The sequence below is a fragment of the Serinus canaria genome, chromosome 7 (genome assembly GCF_022539315.1).
Source record: "Serinus canaria isolate serCan28SL12 chromosome 7, serCan2020, whole genome shotgun sequence".
NCBI classification, from domain to species: domain Eukaryota; kingdom Metazoa; phylum Chordata; class Aves; order Passeriformes; family Fringillidae; genus Serinus; species Serinus canaria.
The window spans coordinates 23,555,476-23,570,869 of record NC_066321.1 but is presented as its reverse complement, the minus strand read 5'-3'; the positions used below and the strand labels follow the sequence as shown (position 1 = coordinate 23,570,869).

Sequence of the window (15,394 nt, the reverse complement as noted above, 5' to 3'; positions counted from 1 at the left end):
GATTTTTCGCTGTTGTCCCACTGTCAGAAAATTTCATAATCCTTGTTCATTCTGCTCTTCTTGTACTCCATTTTAAGGAGCCTTCCTAGTCTGATAATCCTATGCCTCTGAAAAAATAAGAATTTTTCTACTGTTCTTTCAGTAAACCAGGGAAGGATGAGGGGTGCATTTATATTTGTTAAACCCCAGTTGAAGAATCTCAGAAAATATACCGTCAACCAGATGGACTGCTGAAACTGAGCACAAATATGCTATGCTCACAGTTCTCCAATAATTAATATGATTCTTCTGACATGCTACAATCCCTCAGATAGGATTAAATTTATGTGCAGATTCTTTTGAACTACACCGCACTCAGGCTTTCCTTATTCATCCATGCTTCAGAAAGGCAGCACAAGAGAAATAGACCTATCTAATCAAATAATGCCTGCAATTCAATTGGTACCACTTTCAAGAAAATATTTTGAAAGGGTGGCATGCTGTGCATATATTCTGGTTACCCTAACGCTGGGGTTTCTTGCATAACTGAATGAAAGGAAAATTGATATCAGACAAAATAAGGGATTTGTTTCCAGGAAACCCCAGCACTCTGATAAGGGCAAATAACTGCAAGAAAAAGATTTATAGAAGTGTGGAACTGAAGTGTTGAGTCTGTTTAAAGAGAGTATTTAGTTGAAAGTTTCTTCTGAGTAAACTGATGACCTCTAATTCACTCTTGTTGAAGAGAAGTTTCTTTTAAATACTTCTTCTATTTTGCAAGAGCCATATATAACTTTTCTAGCTTTTTGAACTGCCAGCAAGTGTGAAAGCTGACTTGCAATCCAGTCTTGTACAGTATCTTTACTGCTATGACTTTTTTACCCTGCCTTCAATAGGAACACAGATCTCTGCATAGAAGGAATTAATTCTCTTCAATAAAGGAATTAATTCTCTTTAATGCTTTTATTGTGCTGCAATAGCAGGATGAGCATGTGCACACCACATCATTGCTATGTAGCATCATTTACTTTTGGATGTAAGAATCAAAACACTTGTACCATTTTGGGGGACAAATCAATAGACTAATGGTGCTCTCACTTATAGAAGCAACCCTGCTGACAGGTCTGTCAGTTACTGTTTTAGAGGTGGTCTTGGGATTTTACAACTCATTGATTGCTCTTCAATCCACCACGGCTCTGACAACTTTGTAGAAAAATCTTTTCTTGTCTTCAGTTGAATAAATTGCATTTTATTGTCTTTTGCCTTCTGGAACATGAGCAGTGGGAGAGAGAGATGATATCTGCTGTGCACAGCTTCCCCTTGGTGTCAGTCCATGTGCCAGAGAAGACATTTTGGGATGTGCCGAGTTGATCCTACAGTCAACCTCAGCTCCTCTAAAATCAAGTTGTTTAGTTGCTCTCCTGTGAGTACTCCTCTTGTTAGGTCCGAGGTCTTGTTGGTTACCTTGTATTAATTTTTCTGTAGGAAGCTTTTGGACACTGAAGATGAACTCTCTGACATCCAGTCGGATTCGGTCCCGCTGGAAGTGCGGGACTGGTTAGCTTCTACATTCACGAGAGAAATGGGAATAGCGAGGAGGAGACCCGAGGAAAAGCCCAAATTCCGAAGCATTGTGCACGCCGTACAGGCTGGGATTTTTGTAGAAAGGTGAGAGCTTTGTTTTCTTGTCACAGCAAGCACTGCATTGAACCACAGTGTCTGCCATCCTTTAAATGGTGGGATGAACCTGGAGCAAATCTTTGAGCCAGGATTTAGGCTTCAGTTTCTGAACCACTCAATTTTTCTATACAGATTTCCAGATGAAACCTCTAATTTGTAAAATTTCTTAAGCCTTGGAAAATTCTGGGTATGAACTCAATGTCTTTCTAACTTCTACACTACATCGGGCCAAAGACTGTTCTAATATTAAAGAGTAATATACTTACAAAGGGGTTTGCATCATAACTTCATAAAAGATTACCTAAATCTTTGGGGTCAGACCCTTAAATAGATTCATGTTACTTCACAAACTCTGAAAGAAAAATTTAAAAAATAAAAACTGTTCCAGTATGTTTTAAAGAAGAGCTATTTCTTGATATTTTATTTGTTTTTTTAGGATGTACCGGAAAACTTCAAGCATGGTTGGTTTGGCTTATCCAGCAGAAGTGATAGTCACATTTAAGGTGAAAGAAGTTTAATCATTGTGGGATTTAAATGTATTTGCACTTATGTTTAGTGACTTTTAGGATCAAATTATTATTTTAATACTGAATGTACCCTAGCCATAGTTAGTACTACAGAACTGAGCACAAAGTACAGAGAAACAAATAGTTAAAAATTCAGAAATGACATATGATTCTGATTAATTCTGACTTCATTCAGATCCTATTAGAGTAATAGAATGAAATTTGTATAGAAGTTCCTATAGTAATGTGAGACAGTTTTATCAGCTCCCAGTGGTATGGTAATCAGTGTCTCAGACAGCATCATTTGTTTCCTTTTTAGGCAAGAAAAAGGAGATAGTATTGGGATAGAGCTAACAAAAGAAGCTGAAGCTTATGGAACAAGTACAGTATTTGCTGTATATTTAAAGTATTACTCTAGTTCAGCCAAAAGATGATCTTTTATAGTAAGCTGAGTTCCTATGTCTATGAATGCAATTACAAACTGAGATTTCTTGATAATTAAGTACCTCCACTTTTCCCCTGAAAGCCAAACAATTATATTATTCTCAAATTGCTTTATGTTTAATGACACCAGGGTTAATGACATTGCATAATAGCCTATTTGAAGGGTGGTATTCAGAGTAGCTCCATGAGGTTGTATAGACTATTTGTACTGAGAAAGTTAAACTTGGAAGTTTGATTCAAAGCATGCAAATGGCATTGGTCATGTTGCAAGTATTTTATTCATAACTGACACAATTTTTTTCATCATTAATACTGTAGTAGCCATTAATGTGTTATCTACATTGGGAATTTGAAAGTGTTGGATAATAAAACCACCAAACTCTCCCTCTTCCCACTAGATACTAGCCAAATGGATGGAAAAGTAATTTTTTTGTCGGTTTTTTGTTGTTTTCCTTTTCCCTCATCTACAGGATGTTGATAAGTGGTCTTTTGATGTGTTTGCCCTTAATGAAGCGAGTGGAGAGCACAGTCTGAAATTCATGATGTATGAGCTGTTAACCCGATACGACCTGCTGAGCCGTTTCAAGGTCAGGAGCTAAACACAAATAAAAATATGGATGCAAAACTACACCTGTCAAGTTTAAAATACAAGAAAGCCAGCACTGAAATGTTTTTAATGTATAATGCAGTGTAGAATTTCAAAGAATATGGCAGATGAAATATTGTTAAATGCCGATAGTTCTACCAGGTGAAACTTCACCCAGAACATGCAAATTTTTCTGGAACCCAAAAAATTGAAAGCTTTGTAGACCCTTGCCATGTCATTTGTGTTTCATAAATAGATTATATATACAGACTATTTACTGAGCAGGTCTGGACTGGTGTCCCACCTTTATAGACCAAAAATTACCAAAAAGGCATAAAACCATAGTTAGTCCTAAATACTTTTTTCATGGTCTGGATCATGCTGTGTTGATCACCACTGTGCAGGGGGTTCAGCTGAACCTTCCTCTCCTGAACAACCTGGGGGGGATATATAAAGAGAAAAATTGCTTTTCCAAGGTGTTTGTAGGGTTTTTTCAATACAATTTGGAGTCCTTACAGCCATCTTTGAAAGGCTGAGATAAAAGAATGAATCAAAATGGTAAATTTAGTGTTATCATACCGAATGAAAGTTTTCTTATAGTTTCAAAATTCCTTCACTGCAAAAACTCTGTGTTCCTTTTGAAGAGGATGTCTCATCCTGAAGTTTCTTGAATATTTTAATTTTAGGCTGGCAACCCATCTTTTCCCAACAGGCTTCATTTGCTTGAAGTCAGAACCACACCAGGACCACCAGTATAACACAGACATGAAGTACACAGAGCTACTGGCAAAGTGGGTTTAAGCCCAATCTCAGTCCCATTGTTTATGTTTCAGGGTTTTTAAATAAAGAAAAAATTATTAAGGGATATGTAATTTCATTAAATGGGTGAGGTGGTTTATCCCCAGGCAGCAAATAAGCACCACACTGCCACTCACTTGCTCACTGCTCTCCCCAGAAGGATGGGGGAAAGAGAATTGGAGGCGTAAAAGTGAGAAAACTTGTGGGTTGAGATATGTACAGTTTAATAATGATGGTGATAATAATAATAATATAGAAAATTAATATTTAAGAGAGAAATCAAACCCAAGAAGAAAGGCTGCAAATGAAAGCAATTGCTCAGCAGCAGCTGAGTGCTGCCCAGGCAGTCCCAGGCAGCAGTGCCCAGCCAGGCTCCCCCAGTCTGGGGCTGCAGACCATGAGGCCGTGTGGAGCATTGTCCCCTGGGTCAGCAGGGCCAGCTGTCCCAGCTGTGTCCCCTCCCACCTTCTTGTGCAGCCCAGGCTACCCAGGGGTGGGTGGGATGGGGAGCAGAAAAGGCCTGGACTCGGTGCAATTGCTGCTCAGCAGAAACTAAAACATCCTGGAGTTACCAGCTCTGTTCACAGCACAAATCCAAAACATTGGCCCATACCAGCTACTAGGAAGGAAATTAACTCTATCCCTGCCAAAACCAGCACAATGCAAAAATAAGTGGGACAGATAGTGCCTGTAGTTCACACATTGTCTGGAGGAAGGAAAGCTGTACTGTGACATTAAAGCAAACCTTGTCCCAAGCAAGGTAAAAGTGGTGAAGAAAAGGAGATAATCCTGTTGTTAGGCTCCTGTCTGTCATGCCTGTGTTATACATGCAACCTCTGCATCCCTGGTGCAGACAGACATGCCTTGAGAACCATTTGGTTAATACCTATGCAGTGTCTTGTGCATGGTGTATGAAGAGAGATACAACATCTGCAGAATTTTTGTGGAGACTCACTGGTTCATGTATGATATCAGACCTTTACATTTTAAACTTTTCTTGTCTGCCCAGAAGATCCCATGGTATATTATTGGTGATTCATCTATTGCATGCTTGACTTTGCATCTGTTACAGGAAAAAACCAACTATTTTAATGTTTTCTTGTCTGTAGATCCCTGTTCCAAATCTTATTTCTTTTGCTGAAGCTCTTGAAGTTGGGTACAGCAAATACAAAAATCCCTATCACAATTTGATCCATGCAGCTGATGTTACTCAAACTGTGCATTACATAATGATTCACACTGGCATCATGGTAAGAAGTATTGTGAAATTCAATTTCTTTTCTCAGACTCTGCTGTTTGGAATAAATGTGTACATGTTTCTTTTCTAATGGGAAAAGCTCAGTTGAAAATTTTTGCAGAGAGAGATTCAAGAACTGCTGTTCAGGCTGTGAACTTTATTTAGTTTTAACAGTTCTTCCAGGCTGAACTTCTCTTAATGCAGAGGGAAAAAGGAGGAAAAAAATAATCCTTAAATCCCTTTTTGCTTTTCATTGCCTGGATTTAAGTATTTTATATCATATTTAATGAGATAGATTTGCAGGAGTGGGCAGGTGAGAATTTTTTACTTTCACATCAGAGCATGGGAGGTGTGATCAGGCAAGGAAGCTTTAGTATCTGCAGAGGTCCTGGCTGTTGAAAAATGTACTGAATCAGTGCAGGCTTAGAATTATATCATCACCTGAATCGGTGCAGGCTTAGAATTACCATCATGGAATGGCTTGGCTTGGGAGGGACCCTAAAGACAACTCAGTTCCAACCACCCTGACATAGGCAAGGGCACCTTCCTCCAGACCAGGCTGCTCAAGGCCCCATCCAGCCTGGCCTTAAACTCTGAAACTGCTTTTTCTTTCAGTTTTTAACCTTCTTTAGCACTGCTCTTACATATTCTACGTGCCTATGGTAGGCAGGCTATTGCATTTGCCTTGAAACATCACAATATTTTAAATTATTTATTTGGGAACTGAACTGAATCTGTGCAAGCATTTTTATTTCTTAACATTTACATTAAATACCAGCAGTGGAATTCTCCTCACTATCAGCTTGCTAGGCAAATGTAAATATTGGCTGAAAGAAAATGGAGATTGCTGGCAGTGGCTTTTTGATAATTTGTCTTCACTGTGAATGCAGTTGTTTAAAAGAAAAGCCCAGCAAACCAAAAACCAAACAACAAATGAAACAGCTGGAAAGAAATAGTGTCTGATTTCTTTTTGCAGAGCTGTGAAACAATTCCAGAAGATTTTTGATAGAAAAAAAATTGAACTGACTGAATGGTTTTGCTACTATATATACACAGTAAATGAAAATCAATCACTTCTGTTAAGCCTTTTCTCACTTAAAATGCCCTTGGCTTCAGGGTGGGCAAGGAAAGGTGCCCAGACATTGCACGTTTGAATTCTCCTGTTTGAAGGAAGTATTTTGCTTGTAAGTGTTTAAAGCCCTATTTTAACTCTAATACTACTTCTTCAGTGAAGCCTGGAGCCTTCACCAGCCAAGATTCCTTTTCAGACTGAGAAGTTTTCTTGAGAAAGCACTTCCATATCAGACTGAAGCAGAGGCTAGACAGCTCTTGCCAAGAGCAGTCCAAACCAAAGTTGTTGTATACAATATTCACCTATCAAAAGAATATTTTTGTTAAAGAAAATTCTTGAAGATATTAGATTAATTGCAAGAGTTACGTGATGTGAGCCATGTCTTTGTTGCAGGTATACACCTGGATCTTACCAGGAGGAAAATCCTATTTTTTTATTATATTATAAAATCCTTTTATTTTATTATTTGCTTTATATATACAATGGGCCATCCCTCTGGCCCATTGTATCTGCCCCTCTGCCCTTCAAAAAACCAATAAAATTCAGTTTTTTCTTGTGATGCCAGGACAAAATTCCAACTTCCAGAACTGTCCTAGTAATTTAGGGACATTTAGCCATTGCTTAAACCACTTTGAAAGACACTTTGTGTATCTCTGAACACTGAATAAAGAAATCTGTTTCATATTTGAATATCTGCTATTTCACTGTGTGCACATGAGTGGGAGAAAGGCCTTTCCATCCTTATTAGCATCTTAACCTTCTAACTGCCCTAGATGTGATTTGGAAAATGATTTTCAAAAAAGTTTAGACTTTACCACTGCAACATCTTATTAGTGTTGCAACACTGCTACAAAATATTTCTATAAAGTTAGTCCAGGTTTAATTCACATTGTAATTGCCAAATTAAGATATTGAATTGTGATATTTCTCTGCCTGTGGCAGGGGGAATTGGAATTAGATTATCTTTAAGGTCCCTTCTAACCCTAACCATTCTATGATTCTCTGGTGCAGTGATGCTGGAAAGTTCTTGGAAAGAAACCTAACTAGGACAGCACTTAGTCAAGAGTGCCTTCAAACAGATGTACTTGCCAGGCAGAAGGAACATTTATGGAAATCAGTGTTTGAAAGAGGGCCTAGTGATTCTGCAGCTTGCAAAGTAGTTCTCTCCCAAATGTCATTTGCAATTTGAGAAAGCATCAGTATCATGAAAATGTTCTATTTCACTTGCTGGATTTCTTTTCCTGTTGCCTGGTTAACCCTCCAGTGCCCTACTCAGTAACAATTTGGAGTTGGCTGCTCAAGCCAACTGTTTTCAGACATGTTCATTGTAATCCTATTTTAAAGCTCTGCTCTATTCTAATACCCAGATTAGAGTAAAAATGATGCAATCTAGATCAAATTCCTGGGGTTTTTCATTTGTTTGGTTTTTTATTTTTTTCCAGATTGGTTTGCAATTTGAGGTTTTTCTGCTTTCATTTTCTCTTAAGGACCTGGTACTAACTCCAAATCTTGCAGAGTTGCTGTCTTCCTTGTTTATTTCTGAAATACATACAGAAGCAAATATTTCCAAAAGCTGGGATTTAGGAAATCTTTTTCATGATTCCTGTTGTTGAGGTCATATGTTTTGTACCTTTTACAGGAAGCTGGAAAACAGCCTTATTTCCACATTTGCCAAAAATTTTGGCTAATCAGAGCTTATGCTTCTCCACAAGCCCCTAGAGAGATTCTGGTGAAGAATAAGACATATTCAGAGCTGCTGTTAAAGAAATAAAATAATCATTATATTTTTCAAAATTTCCTGTCTTTCTAAAGAAAGAAGATCCAGCCACCTCAGATCAATGTGTTAGGATGTTGAGTATCACAGATGGCAGACAGTCTATTAACCTTCCCAAGAGACTGAATCCCAGATGATGCAACTGGAATGTATAAGTCAAGCTTGCATTCATGAAGTTTTCATCTTTATAAAGGTTTAAGAATCCAAGTCCCAGGGAATACATCTTGCAAAGAGCTTTTGAGTCATCGATCATCTTCCCACCATCCCTCTTCTCCTCCCACGTACCTGTATTGCTCAAAGTAAAGGAAAAAATGTCTTTACTGCCAATAAGTGCATTGTGAGACTCCATTTCTTGCTCAGTTTTTAATGCATCACTGTAAAAAAAAAAGTTTTGAACAGAACTCATAAGTTTAAATGTATCTCTTTACATATAAGCAATACATAATGCTTCCATAGAAGACATAATTTGTATTATCTATGATACCCACAGGACATAGTATCTTTGAGGAGAAAGGCATGTCTCAGCTCTTCTCAGTCTTGCAGCCCCCCAGATACTTGTTTTTCCCTCTCCCTTTCAAAACACATTTATTAACTGTCTCTGTAAGAGTATTTTTCTACTTCCTTAGAAATCCTTTAGCTAAAGCAGTTCTCTGCTTCTCTGATTTGATTACTGATCTCAGTTTTGACTGTGCTAGTGTGTGTAGAATGCTTGCTCTTCTTTCTTACTGTATGAAGTCTCTGTGGATATTGTCTGTGAGGAATGTTCTTCTGCTTATGAAGGCATTGTCTAGCAACTATTTTATTTGCTACAAAAGCTGACCTTTGAAAAGGCATCTTAAAGAAAAGTTTATGTTCAGCTTCCATTACAATTTCTGTGTTTCTGTTCTGTTTGGTATGTTGAAAACATTGTGAGAGCCAGGACTGGTCATGGCCTGGTTTCTTGTGACACACAACATGATGAAGGTCATTGTTTCCATTTTTAGAACTGCTTACAGTACATTCCCATTCCTCTGTCTGTGACCTTTCTAAACCTATACTGCTCCACCAACAGCCAGTACTTGTTCCTCAGCAGCCCTATTGTGTCACTGAATGACCTATTTAATTATTCTTACATTGCTAATGAATCTTGACTCTTTCCTTTCCTCTTCTTTGAAAGAAGAACTACTACTGGCAACTTTTACTACCTCTGGCACCTTCTGCATTTCATACCCATTCATACACACACATGAACATTCATGTGTGCATACTGGGGGGGTGTGAAGTTGAGATCATTCTTTGATCCTTTGGTACAGAAGCTCACTTGTGCACCAAAAGCATCTGAAATATGTGTGGAAATGCTTGACTAGCATTTGACTTAATCAGTCCTATGACTGTGGGGGTTAATTGTCATATGATTTTTCTGCCCCCATCTTTAGATAGAGTAAGTTTCCTCCTCAAGGACTTTTTGTCATTCAAGAAATAGAACTTGGAAGAAGATAACAGAGGTTATTTTACAGACTGTGCAATACAGAACAGCCTCATTTAGCCAGAGTTATAAAAGGGCTCAAAACTCCAGGGTCTGCATTATTTTGTGTACATGACCTACATTACCTTTTGTTCTGTGTAACTGTATGCTAGCCTTCTGCATTTTTTTTTTTCATCAGTACAAAGCATGATAAAATTTAGAACAGAAAAATCTCCCATGGGCCTAATTTTAGTGCTATGTACACTGGTAAAACATAGACAATGCTAATTTTGTACCTTCAACTTATACTTAACTGTATATATAGTTTACTAAAAGACAAATTATAACCTAAACCTCATACAAGGCTTTTTTAGATTAATACACTGTAATTTGGCAAATGCCACATGTGAGCTAACAGAGTAGATACTCAAAGGAGTTGCAAAGTGAACTGTGTAATTCTTTTGATAACTTCTTATATTTTTGGCTACCAGTATTTATTTTTCTAGTGACCATAAGGATGTTAACTTGGTCTCAGAGAAATCCTAGGTACAAGGACTTACTTTATCATTTAATACTGAAGTGTTATGGATATATAGTTATCTGGAGTAAGAGGAAAGTTTATTTAAGTTGAAGATAATGCACTGAAGGTAAAACATTTTCAGTACTGTAGGGCTTAATCTGAGTCAGGTTATTATTGAAAGTGTGACTCTGATTTGTTTTTCATTTGCCAGCACTGGCTCACAGAACTGGAAATTTTAGCAATGATCTTTGCAGCTGCCGTCCATGACTATGAACATACTGGGACCACAAACAATTTTCATATTCAGACAAGGTAAGTGATGCAGTCTGCTAAGAGTCATAGCTGGAGTCTGCAGTTCATTCAGTTCGTTGCTGACCTGTTTCATAACTCTTTCTAACAAAGCCAGGAAGCAGCCAGGTCAGTCTTGGTTTTACAAATTGCTTCATCAACCTCTGTCCAGTTAATGGGATCAGTCACATGGTCAAAAAGTGTGGAAAAGTAATAAGATAGCACCATAATGTCTGAAATAATTCCATTTTAGAGCTGATATGCCAAGAGGAAGTTTAAAAAGGTTCAGAACATGGACTGGAAAGCCGTTCACCCCCTCTTGTTCACTAAAATTCTGATACTACTGACTCAAAAACTTCTTCTACTGTGTCCCCATAAAAATGCCTCGTCACTTACAGCGATGTGCTTGCATTCTGGTTCACTTTGTGTTTTAAACTTAGAGGGTCCTGGTGCAGAGGGAGAAACTTTCAAGTAGAGCTTTAGAAATATCTCCCATGAGCCATCTCACAGCATGTTTTGAAAGCAGCAGCAGTAGCTATGAAAAAGAAATCTAGAAAGGAATCCAGTTTGAAAGTTAGGCTAGCTGTGTTCTCCTGCAGGTGCAGCATGTCGTTCTAGCTGCTGCTCCTCTACAAAGCATAGAGTTCTCTCCCTTAAAATATTTTCATCTTATCACAGGAAAATCCCTGACCAATCCATTACTGAGTGAAAAATGGTTTATCTGATACTTAACCTAGTACAAACCATCTTATTTTTCTCTTACACTGAGCTATATGTTGGTTTTAGTATCCTCAGTTGAGGAGTTTGCTTTGGCTGCTCTTTAAAAAAATTCACCATAGCACTGGCATATTCTAATAGAACAGCTCAGTGCTAGAAATATTATTACTTTGGACACAAACATTCTCACACTCACTTATATGGATCAACTGTCCAATGATTACATTTAAAATAAAACTATTACATAGTTTTTCTCCAAGATGTGGCTTTCAATGGTGAAAAATGCTAGATTTGCAGCTAAAATAAGGGCACAATTCTTTTCCCCTTCAGCATAGTCTGGCTAAAAATAAACTTCAGTTTGTAGTTCCAAGTTTATATTAATTTTCTATTTTTGTCCTTAAAATTTTGCTATGAAGTACTGCAAGAGTGGAAAACTAATTAAGCTGATAGCCTTTGAATTTTACTCAGGCATACTTGCAAACAGGTATTTGTTATGTGATATAGCTTGTTCTTCTCTCCTTGTGTAACTTGGCCCTGATGTGGCATCCCAGGCTGTGATTCCAAGTGTCTTTTGCCTGAGGAAAATGGGTGGAATGGCTGCCAAAATCACAGCAAATCTTAGCACTGCTTAAACATAGTCAAAAGTGGCTGTGTTGATCAAAGTGTGCTTCATAAACATATGTGATTGACATAACACAGATTTCCCCATGATTTTAGTTTGATTATGGATGTAAACATATTGATTATTTAGGCTGCCTGTGGTTTGTTTCCTCTAAATATCCAATCCTGTTTTAATTTTTTTGATTCCTTGGTACCATACATGGCAGTATATACTGTTGCTCAACAGAACAAGAGGTTTATTTAGCTTATTAATGTCAGAGTAAGCTGCACTGCTAAAGCAACACACCTTTCTTCTGGTACAGACTTGTCACTGGACCAAACTGAAATATTCAGGAGGAGTTTTATCAGAACTGGATGGCAGCAGAGAGGTGACTCCTGAGATTGATGGCCTAGCAGGTTAGATCAGGTCTCAGGGAAAAAAATTCCCCAAGAATTCATGATGTTTGAAGCTAAGTATGATAAATCCACACTGCATCAAAATGTGTGAGTGTCTCAGTGTCATTTTGGAATTGTACATTAGTCTGATTGAGAAGGAAAGGAGTTTAAGTTTGTACAGTTTGCTAACTTTATGGTACGAGTCTGTCTTTAGGAAGCACTTGAGTGCTTCCAAATTTCAGCTTAGCACCTCTATCATCCCTCTGTGATGAGGCTCAAGGTTTCTCTGTTTTTCTGAGGAAAGATGGTGGCTGTATGAAACATACGAAAGTGAAATTTTAACACCTTATTTTTTACAGCATCTTCTGATAATGAGTAGCATGGGTCAAATCACATCTCAGAGCAGGGGGACTGACTTCCTAATACCCATGCAATGTGTGGAGCCCCACTGTTGGTGAACACGTTGCATTTTCAATGGTTGTATCATATAAGTGTACTCCCATGGGCTAATTAGAGCATTTCTGATGCTCTGTGATCCTATCTGCAGTCAAGAAACTCAAAGAACTCATGAGTTTTTGGCACAGTTAGGTCATGTCAGTAAAACATCACACATTTTAAAAGATGGCTTTCCCACAAACAGTGTATACAATGGTATATTGATAATCTTTAATGCATTTAAGATGGAAAATTTATCAGTATTGGATACAGTAGGAACAAATAAACATTGTTTGATATATCTATCTCAATATATGTACATATAGTCAATATTTCTCATAGAGAACACACAGTCCTGCCTTTCCCAGTGCCATCACTGGACCAGTATCACAAAATCTGCCTCTTTTCCCCCACTCCAGGTCAGATGTTGCTATATTGTACAACGATCGTTCTGTTCTTGAAAATCATCATGTCAGTGCTGCTTACAGACTCATGCAGGAAGAAGAGATGAACATCCTGGCTAATCTAAACAAAGATGACTGGAGGTAAGACTTGCTGTGACATTCCAAAATACTCCCAGTATTTAAAAATAATAAAAACCACCAGGCCTTCCCTGAGGAGTCTATTTTAAGAGTTCAAATTATAGGAAGTTGACAGTGGAAAGAGTGATGGATGTTTAGAGCCTAGGGAGGGCTGCTGTGGTGTTAAGAAGAACTGTTTGGGAGATTCTGTGTAATTTTCCAAGAGAGGTTGTGCCTTTGTGAGGCACAGTGCTGGAGAGTGTGGGGACAGAGTCTCAGGTGAAAAAGCCCTTTAGGAAAACCACAGTGCTTTGTCCAGCATAACCAGTGGGTTGCAATCACAGTGCAGAGTCACACTCTGCTGCCAGCTTGAGCACTGCTGCTCCTGGGATCTCAGCACAGTCACGTCTTGGTTAAGCATTAAAAAATGAATTGTGTGCAAAGCCCAAAAATAACAAAGGCCCAGAAGTGCTGCAGAGCATTTTTCTTTTTCTTCTTAATTTTAGTGTAATTCCTGAAGAAAATTTGGCCAGCTGAAAGAATAAGTATCATAATTAATACATCACAAATAACAAGATCTGTAGGGCTAAAATTCAAGTGTTAGAGTAAGACTGTCTCCATTATTAAAAAGGAAATGTTATCTTTGTATAGCAATTATGGATACATATTGTATTTAAAATATGTGTCTTCTGTGTTTCTGTAAACACAGATATTATTCAATGGCGCTAAAAATAACAAAGCTAAACTCTGCTTTATTTGTATTTTCACAAATTATACATTTATGAAGGAATATGTGAACATCAGATCATATTTTGCTGAGGTGTGTATTTACAGATGGATGGTTTTACATGGTAGATTTACATGTTTTTACTTATTTACATGAGGAGAAAACCCCTAAATAAAGCATTTATTGAATGTGAGTCTGCTGGCCCTTCAGGGTTTCAATTAATTATTATTGATTAATTATTATTATTTATGTTGGTGTGCATTTATGTTCATTTATTAATGAACACTTATGTTCATCCCTAGTCCTGGCTTCTTCATCACTGGAGACCACCATAAATCAGTGGTCTGGGAATCCCTGCAGCAGCACAGAGTGGCTCCAGCTGATAGAAACCTGGCTGCCAGCTAGTGCAGTCTATCCCAGTCATACCTTTCTGTTATGAGGAAAGGAGTACTCAGGTGAAACACAAATATTTGTGAGAGGAAAGGAGTACCTGTGATTTCCAGGTTGTGATGTTCGTATATACTGCTCTACTGGACAGCAAACAGAAGAAAGGGGGAAATGTGACAGGCTCTCTTCACATTTCTGAAGCCCACTCTTCTCTACATGGTTTGTTTGAGCAGGTTTTCCCACAGTTCTTTGTCCAGTTCAGTTGAGGACCATTTTGTCCAACTTTTGTTGCATTTTATTTCTCCGTGGTTTTTTAACCTGTGATAAGCTGCCACATTCTTTTGGAACTTGCTCAATCACTGGCTCTGCTTACACTTCCTTTTCAGTCTCTTCCCTCTGTAACCCAATTATGTTTTCCTAAATCTTACTTTAGTTTTGCAAATTTTGTTTGTACAGAGTACACAGATTCTACTCTATGCAGCCAGTTTGAAGCTGGTGAGGTTTGGGAACCAGAGAAAATTAGAATTTATGAGCTCTTTTTGGGTATATTCAGTAAAATGTAGAAGAAATGTATGAATTGACTAATAAGCTCAAGAATCTAAACTAGGACATTCAGTTCCATATTTTGTCACTTAGCTCAGCAATTACACTCTGTTCTTTGAAGCAAGCAGTAAATCCCAAAGTGCCTGTCTGTGCCAACCTGCACAACCTGTTGCAGTGTGATACTTCAATTTAGAAGGTCAGTCATGGAAATGACAGATTCCTGGTACTCATTTCTAATATCCAGAAATTCCTGTTACCCTGTCATTTCATTGGCCCAGTGATGGATCTGGTAGCCACTTAGCAGACACAATTTTCTTCTTATTGCTGGAGTGAGTTTCTTGGATCTATACTGAAATTCATGCTGTTAAACTAACAGTTTTGAAGGGGTTGCACTGAATCAAGTTGGCAGTAAATTGAATTATAATCTGTTCAACTTTTCAATGTACTTCCTGGCACTGATTAATTTCTTTACTTCTGTCACATCTATTTTCTTTAGTTGCAGCAATTTCATTTTTCAAAAATTTAACACTGCTGACTATTTAAACTGAGGTTCTGCTAATTATTCTAGCAAAATGAAGCAAAATGACTGAAATTACTTTATAGTATTCAATTTTCTCTTCTACATGTTAACTTTAAGAAGATAAATGTGCTAATAAACTGCCAGCTTCAATTAAGTTTAAAACTTAGACTTGTAGTCTGAGCTGGGGAACACTGCCAACATTCTGAGGATGATGTCCTTT

At 37.8% G+C, this 15,394-nt stretch overlaps 1 protein-coding gene across 2 annotated transcripts in view; it reads left to right on the top strand.

Annotated features, from left to right (window-relative positions):
- Positions 1-15,394, top strand: part of PDE1A (phosphodiesterase 1A) — a 141,928-nt gene that overhangs the window by 98,195 nt on the left and 28,339 nt on the right. For both annotated transcript variants that reach the window (XM_050976930.1, XM_018911593.3), the window contains 6 exons: positions 1,465-1,647; positions 2,096-2,162; positions 3,080-3,196; positions 5,103-5,243; positions 10,252-10,352; positions 12,896-13,021. In XM_050976930.1, coding sequence (XP_050832887.1) covers positions 1,465-1,647; positions 2,096-2,162; positions 3,080-3,196; positions 5,103-5,243; positions 10,252-10,352; positions 12,896-13,021 — 735 coding nt within the window. The remainder of the gene's footprint in view (positions 1-1,464; positions 1,648-2,095; positions 2,163-3,079; positions 3,197-5,102; positions 5,244-10,251; positions 10,353-12,895; positions 13,022-15,394) is intronic.